An 8,394-nucleotide genomic window follows, 5' to 3' on the forward strand; every position below is an offset into this window, starting at 1 on the left:
TCTTCCACAACGTCGCATTGCTCCACTTCGCGCACCTCATGCAGTCACCCCTAGAGACCATCCATCTCTTCTCCCGCATTCACCTTCTCCTTGCTCACCAAGTTTGTCGCGACCACACACTCACTTCCCACCACGGTTGGTCGAGGAGGCCCCCAAGGAAGGGGCAACACTATGACTTGGTTGCCAACAAGGCATATGCGCCAGGCTGCCGCTCTTCCCCTCCCACTGGCGATGCTTAAGCTTCAAATTTCGTCTAGCTCCGCCACTATCTTCAAAGCTGCCATGTCAACATTTGTATAGGAAACTGGAGTTGAACTGTTGAAGTTGGCCTTTTTGGCCCAAGTGCGCAACCAGATGCATCAGCCATCACGACCTGCAGGCCTTAGGCCCTCACAAGTCACGTCTCCTCACGGCCTCAGCATCACCACTCAGGCACTCTCACATTCATGGTTCACAGATGCGCTCACACTCGGTCTCGGTCTCACGAACCCTAGCCTGCAAACATCGCCCGTATCCTGTGGATTCACCGCCCACCGAGCCGTCGACCAGACTCGATACCATCGCCACCCCCGTCTCGCCACCAGCCGGCCACCGCGCAACCTTTTGTCACCCTATGCAGCTACGGTCGTGGCCTGTTGAGCCTTCGCCACACCATGCAGTTTATTCATCATTCGTCATGCAAGCAGCACCCTATTGAGCCAAGATAAATGTTACTGTTGATGTTCTATGCAGTTTTGCAATCGGTCATGGTAAAATAGATGTTATTATTCTGGTGTTGCAAAATATTGCTTGTTCTATGCAATGCTTATATATAAACTAATGTAAACGGACAACTGCAATGTTTCTGATGTTATTGTTCCGATGTTATTGTAGACTGCAATGTTCTATGTAAATTGATGTTATTGTTCCGGTGTTCCAAAATGTTGTGCTGTGTTCTACGAGGTCAGGTATGTTTAGTTAAAAGCCCCGAGCGAGCGGGGGAGAGTGGGGTTTCGAGGGAGGAGGAGGGAGAGTGAGATGTGTAGGAAGGAGACACGGAAAGGATACGAGGAGAGGAGAACCGTCAACTGGAAGCATCTACACACAGGAGCACGGGAGAGGATGGGAACCAATGATCCATGATCAAATGGCCATGAAAATTAGGCCGACGTGGACACATATGGTAGCAGATTTCCTTTCTGTTTTCATAATAAGGAAAACTAAAAATGGAACCAAAGTTTTCGATTAACCAAAGTGTCGGTTTCCTCTTTTACAAGCAGCTTTTCGTATATCCTTTTTTTAACCCAAACTTAAAAAACGAACAAAAAATGTTCGATCGATTTCCTAAGGCATGTTTGGTTCAACCTTTTCTGACTAGCTTTTCTGTGAATCTGACTATGGAGAGATTCTGAGTGTGAGAAGAATCTGAGTATCGTGGGGATTACTTGCTAAGGAAGATGAAGTGGTGCAAAGAGTTCAAGATATAGAAAGCAATGGATTTCTACTATCGTGACGAGTCGATCGATTCTATGTTTATGTTGCCTCTGGACGGTTTTTATCAAAACGATTCTTATAGAAATGAGCTAAAAAGCTAGGCCGTTTGAAAGTCCGTAACAATTTTTGGTGGTCAAAAGCTAAAAAAGTCTAAACAAAAAAGCCTAAACAAACCGTGCCCAGTCCTACGGTTAACCACAACCTTCTAGAGAAGGGGGCATGCCATGGGGAAAGGGTGCACACATGGAGGCCATTAAAGAAGAAAACGTGTGAGAAAGGAGAAAAAAAAAGAAATAAGATGGTTCATGGGAATATGGGATGACGTGTGCAATATAGTGGCAGCGATAGATAATTTGTTTTTCAGCTCTACGCCTCTACCAAATTTTAGTTGGTGCGTCACCTTTAAAAAGCTCTAATATATTCGTTTTTTAATTGGTGTAATTTTTTTTTGCAAAGAGGCAGTTTTAGGCGCGCAGACAGCTTTATTAAATTGTAAATCACGCATGCAAAAGAGATTATCTGTGGAGGAATACTGACGATCTGGATTGGCACCCCCTTTCCCCTCCCCCCACAAGGTCCACAGAATCTTTTTTCATCCGACGGCCGCCGAAAACCAGCTCGGCCAATGGTTTCTTCTTCTTCACCAAGAAAAGAAGGGCAGACCCACCACCGCATCACATGACTTCTCTCCCCACTCCCGGCCAGTCCGAACCCAGCAACGGTCCAGGTTTCCAAGGTCCAACGTTCCGACCCACGGGAAGCTTCTAGAAACCATTAGACGCACCGGTCGCGTTCCTCCTCATGGCCCCCACTTGTCATCCGTCCATCCTCACGTCTCTGCCCCACCATTTTACCGGTAGCCAACAAAACTAGGTTCCGTGGCGTCGGGTGGGACCAGCAAGCAGCCGCCGCAGCCGGCCCCCAGGCGCCTCTATATACGGCACTCCGACTCCGATACATTGGCGACATCACAGATCACACACACTCGAGAACTCCATTTCGATCTCATTTGAAATCAACCCATCCTCGTTTCCTCCGTCTAGCAGCCTCTCACCCTCATGGGTAATGCCGTCACTCCTGCAATCTGGTTGTGTTTTTCGGATTTTTTTTATCGCTGGTGGTGACATTTCCGCTGATTTTCTTTTGTTTGTTTGGTTGCTTGTGTTTGTGCTCTGGTATACGCAGCCAAGATCAAGATCGGGATCAATGGTGAGTTCGCATCCTCGGATCCCAGTTACGATGTATTTGAGTCACACCGTTCGTGTCGGTTTTGACCGTTCTATTTTGTTGGTGCAGGGTTTGGCAGGATCGGAAGGCTGGTGGCCAGGGTGGCCCTGCAGAGCGACGACGTCGAGCTCGTCGCCGTGAACGACCCCTTCATCAGCACCGATTACATGGTATAGCCCCTTGTATCGCTTATCGCTTGATCTGGTACTTAGGGAGTGTGCTGTAACATGGTAATATGCCCCCTCGTATCGCTAATCCCTTGATCTGCTAATTAAGGTAGTGATTGGCTGAACGTGCTTGTTCAATGGTAGCAGATCTGTATTTTGTCCTTGTTCAATGTGGAACAGCTGCATTATATGAGAATATTAGTAAACGGGGATGCGTAGATCTGACGTGGATGCCATTTTTTATATGGATTGGTGTTACCCATTCTGTCATAAAACACATGATTGTAATTTACTGATCTATCGTAGAAACTCTTTAGTGGTTATATTTAGGTTGTTGATCTGTGGATGCACGTGTATCTGTGCCTTGCTCTGACTGTCATGTGCTTTGGATTATTATATAGGCAATCTGTTTTTTTCTTGGGAATCCTATGCTAAGGTTAATTCAAATCTTATGATCTGGATTACATTCTATTTTATTGTTGTTGATCTAAATAGTGTTTGAAGTATCCAAATCTGTATTCTCTACAGAATTTAATTCTCTGGTTAATCTCTTCTTGCATTTGGCAAATTGATTAGTTAAATTACACCAATTAGGTCTCCTGTAACTTGGTTACGCCAACTGGGTCTTCTCTTATATGACTGAATTTGACTTTGCTATTGCAGACCTACATGTTCAAGTATGACACTGTGCACGGACAGTGGAAGCACCATGAGGTCAAGGTGAAGGACTCCAAGACCCTTCTCTTTGGTGAGAAGGAGGTTGCTGTGTTTGGCTGCAGGTTTGTTACTATTCCTTTTATAGTTTGTTTCATACCCAATTAAACCATCGTGTGGTGACTAATGCGTAATAATGACCTGGTTTGCAGGAACCCTGAGGAGATCCCATGGGGTTCGGTTGGCGCTGAATATGTTGTTGAGTCTACTGGTGTTTTCACTGACCAGGAGAAGGCTGCAGCTCACTTGAAGGTATAATTTTGTTTTATTCCAGGGTATATACCTTATTAGTTCCAGCATTGGAAGCATCTAACGATTTTCCTGTTGCTTTTACAGGGTGGTGCCAAGAAGGTTGTCATTTCTGCTCCTAGCAAGGATGCCCCCATGTTCGTTGTTGGTGTCAACGAGAAGGAGTACAAGTCTGACATCAACATTGTCTCTAATGCTAGCTGCACAACCAACTGCCTTGCTCCGCTTGCTAAGGTGCTTATGTTGCTTTACTGCTGACATAAATTGCTCTTAGGCATTCTATATTATCTAAAACTGGTTACTTTTTTTTTTGCTGCAGGTCATCAATGACAAGTTCGGTATTGTTGAGGGTCTGATGACCACTGTTCATGCCATCACTGGTATGCTTTGCGAAATTGGTTGAATGGAAACTTTGTCTAGCAATCTGTTTGTGATCTTCAGTGTAGTAAATGTGGATCCTTGCAGCTACCCAGAAGACTGTTGATGGGCCCTCATCTAAGGACTGGAGGGGTGGAAGGGCTGCTAGTTTCAACATCATTCCCAGCAGCACTGGAGCTGCTAAGGTTAGAAACTGAAACAGTGTGAAATAGTGTATAGCCACAACTCTTCTGTGAAGTGAAACAAGTCACCTCCATTTTTGTTCAAACCACTTTTTATTTGTATTAGTTTGTAACAGCTATACTTGATTTCCTGCAGGCTGTTGGCAAAGTGCTTCCTGTCCTCAATGGAAAATTGACTGGAATGTCTTTCCGTGTCCCAACTGTCGATGTTTCTGTTGTTGATCTGACTGTTAGGCTTGAGAAGTCTGCCACCTATGATGAGATCAAGGCTGCGGTCAAGTGAGTTAGCTCTCCGGCCAGGGCAAATTTCAAATGAGTGTTGAATTGTTTTAGATGGTCATAGTCACTGATTCTTGCAAACATCTCCTCTACAGGGCCGAGGCAGAGGGTAGCCTCAAGGGCATTCTGGGTTATGTCGAGGAGGACCTTGTTTCCACCGATTTCCAGGGTGACAGCAGGTGTGTGCTTATATATATATATATATATATATATATATATATATATATATATATATATATATATATATATATATATATATATATATATATATATATATATATATATATATATATATATACATTCCCTACTACTAATATCTAATCGCTCAGTAGTTAATCGCCGGGGACCTCAGGTTACTGACAATGTTTTTTTCGTGGTTGTCTCTTTCAATCACAGGTCTAGCATCTTTGATGCGAAGGCTGGCATTGCCTTGAACGGCAACTTTGTGAAGCTTGTGTCCTGGTACGACAACGAGTGGGGATACAGGTTAGTAGTTGCCTCTACAGATCATCTGACTTTGAACTAGGGCTTGTGTGCACTTCAATTTCTAAATCCTGGTTTATTTTCCGTTTCTTTTCAGCACCCGAGTGGTCGACCTGATCCGCCACATGAACAGCACCAAGTAAATGAACAAACTGATGAAAGCATGCAAAGAGTGATGAAAGCATGCAAAGAGAGTTGTGTTTCTTCCCCGGAAGTGCTTCCGAGAATAAATTTTTCTTATCTGATTGTCTAAAACCTATAATTGGTGTAATGGTATCGTAGTGGTTGGTTGAGCATTGAGTGACTCATATTTTGTCAGGTCTATGTGTTATCGTTAAACTTTTAACGGTCATTCTATTTCAAAAGTTTTGCATTTTGCAATCTTTGACGCTCCATTTCACTTCATAGTTCCACGTCATTTCTTCCTTCATTTGGCTATTTGGTTGTCGGCTTCTTTATAGTTCCACGTCTTTTCTTCCTTCACTTATTAACCGTTAGCTGCTGCTGTGGTTGAGATGAGATTACCATCGAGAAGAGTACAGTGACTGGATCACTGGAAGTGCAACTCAGGCACACATTTATTGTCACTCTAACCTTGTGTAGCCAAACAACTTCAGTGATGGTAATATCTTAGGTAGTATCTTGATAAAATGACACAAACAACTTCAGTGATGGTAGTATATTTGCTGAATGGACCACAAACAACTTCAGCGATGTGGGATGTCTCGGGTTTCTTCGAGGGGATTCAACCAAGGTCTTGTTTGTTTTAGTGCCAATCCATGTAGATTGAGCGGAATTGCATGAGTTTCAATCTATAGCAAGACAAAAAAAATTCTTAAAATTTTCTAATTCCTTCCAATCCATGTGGGATGAGAATAACCAAATAAGGCCTTAGGGCTATTTTGGGAGCCAAAAAACCCGAAGAGATTGAAGGAGCTAGAATCATCTGCTTATTCAAATTTGGATAAGGAGAGGATTTTAGCCCCTCCAATCGTTATCGGTTTTGTGCAAATCCCTTGGGAAAAAAAGGAAACCCTTTGGGAAAATGTGGTGTTTGTTTTCCTCCTAGATTATATATAAGTTGGATTATAGTAGAAGATAATATGGTAAAATATCACTTTGTTTCCCTCCTTGATTATATAAATTGGATTATGGTGGAAGGGTAGTAGGGTAAAAATATCATTTTGGGACTACAAATAAGCTGAAATAAACTTAGCATTTCAACTTATTTGTGATTCTAAAGTGATATTTTATCCTCCTACCATTCCACCATAATCCAACTTATATAATTTTGAATGGAAACAAACAGGATCTTAGTTGTAAATAGTTTCTTAAGGGTAGGTGTAAGTGCTAAGGGCGAGGTGGAGTGAGAGGGGGAGGGGGCTTGAACCCCCGCACTTGTATGTTTAGGGTGCTTCTTTTGAAAGCCGAGTTTTTCGTAGTGTAAATTTAAAAGTATATTTGGATCTGTTTTTATCGGCTATCAAAAGGAAGAACTTTGTAAAAGTTGGAGAATGGAAGCCCTAACCCTAACCCCAACGTCACCACTCCTGACCCGCTCGTGGACAAAGTGCAGGTCGATCTCTATGTGCTTCATGTGCTGATGTTGCACGGGATTGGTGGAGAAGTAGATCGCGCTGACGTTGTCGTAGTAGACGAGGCTGGCGCATTGGAGGGGGTGTAGAGCTCATGGAGAAGCTGGCGTAGCCAGGAGGCCACTACTATGCCGTTGGCCACAATGCAGTACTCGGCCTGTACACTCGAGCGGGAGACGACGGGATGCTTCTTGGCGGCCTAGGAGACGAGGTTGGCGCCCAAGAACACAACATAACCAGTAGTGGAGCGACGCATGTTAGGACAGCCAGCCCAGTCAGCGTTGGTGTAGACCATGAGCAGGGCATGCAGTTGGACATGCCGGCCCGCTCCAGGATGTCGATGGCATATTGGCGCTGGTGGAGGAAGATATCCTGAGGCTGACGCTCAGCAGTGATGCCACAAGGAAGTGGTGAAGGGGCCCCAGGTCCCTCATGGCGAACTCCCACCGAATGGCGACAATCGTGCGTTGTAGAAGGTCAGTGGTGGATGTCGTGAGCACAATGTCGTCGACGTAGAGCAGGAGGTAGACGGTGTCGTCGCCGCACCGGTAGATGAATAGTGATGTGTACGACTTGGCCTCAACGAAGCTGATGGAGGCCATGTAGGAGGCGAAGCGTCTGTAACATGCCTGTGGCGCCTACTGAGGTTGTATAGGGAGCGGTTCAGCTGACATACTAGATCTAGACGAGCGGCGTCGATGAAGCTGGTGGGCTGGCTGCAGTAGACACTCTCCGTTAGAGTGTCGTGGAGGAAGGCATTCTTGACATCTAGCTGATGGATTGCCTAGTCCTGGGAGTGGGCGAGGGAGAGAACGGCTCAAACGGTGGCGAACTTCACGACGGTGCTAAATGTCTCGTCGTAGTCTACTTTGGAGCGTTGGGTGAAGCATCGAAGGACCCAACGGGCCTTGTAGCGGTCGAGGGAGCCATTCGAGGCCAGCTTGTGACGAAAAAGCCACTTGTCAGTGATCACAGTGGTGCCTGGTGGACGTAGCACCAGGTCTCAAGTGTGGTTGGCCAGTAGGGCCGCATACTCCTCCTCAATAGCGCGACGCTAGTGGGGGTCGGCGTGGGTGACGCGAACAGAGGAGGGGACCGGGGAGGCATCCGGAGGAGTGGACGTCATGTCAGCCGTTAGGATCAGCCGGTCGACAGGGCGAAGAACACCGGTTGCGCGGCGAGTCACTATGGGGTGGACGTGCTCGGGGTCACGGTGGATAGCGACCGAGTGGTACAAAGGAGGCTCGGTGCGGGTCACCGAGGCGTCGAGAGCCGAGGGAGTGGCCCGCTCACGACGATGGTAGACGAGGGTGGGGTACGCAAAGCGAGTTGCGCTCGTCAACGAGGTCGAGTCAACGGGAGCCGAGGGAGTGGCTCACCCGCAGCGGTGGTAGACAAGGGCAGGGTCGGCGAAGCGGGCTGCACTCGTTGATGGGGCCGCACATGGCACGAGAGGGGTCAACGAGTCACACGTGGCAGAGGCGGGGTCAACAGGGCCACATGTGGTGTAGGAAGAGGCACGAACGAAGGCATAGAGGTCGTGTGTGGCGCGAGTAGAGACATGAGTGAAGGCGTCGAGGCCGCGCGTGGCAAGGGTAGAGACACTACCGGAGGCGTTGGAGCCGCGTGTGCAGCGGGCAACGGCGC

The 8,394-nt window shown here is 46.6% G+C and overlaps 1 protein-coding gene across 1 annotated transcript; it reads left to right on the plus strand.

Moving 5' to 3' along the window:
* Window positions 1-2,304: 2,304 nt before the first annotated feature.
* On the plus strand, window positions 2,305-5,535 carry LOC542333 (cytosolic glyceroldehyde-3-phosphate dehydrogenase GAPC3). Its single transcript, NM_001111915.2, has 12 exons — window positions 2,305-2,535; window positions 2,659-2,682; window positions 2,770-2,870; window positions 3,531-3,646; window positions 3,734-3,833; window positions 3,918-4,064; window positions 4,150-4,210; window positions 4,296-4,393; window positions 4,527-4,669; window positions 4,765-4,848; window positions 5,066-5,155; window positions 5,250-5,535. The coding sequence occupies exons 1-12, from the start codon at window positions 2,532-2,534 to the stop codon at window positions 5,293-5,295; spliced, it is 1,014 nt and encodes a 337-aa protein (NP_001105385.1). The 5' UTR covers window positions 2,305-2,531; the 3' UTR covers window positions 5,296-5,535.
* Window positions 5,536-8,394: the final 2,859 nt, after the last annotated feature.

This window comes from Zea mays, chromosome 4, assembly GCF_902167145.1.
Source record: "Zea mays cultivar B73 chromosome 4, Zm-B73-REFERENCE-NAM-5.0, whole genome shotgun sequence".
NCBI lineage: Eukaryota > Viridiplantae > Streptophyta > Magnoliopsida > Poales > Poaceae > Zea > Zea mays.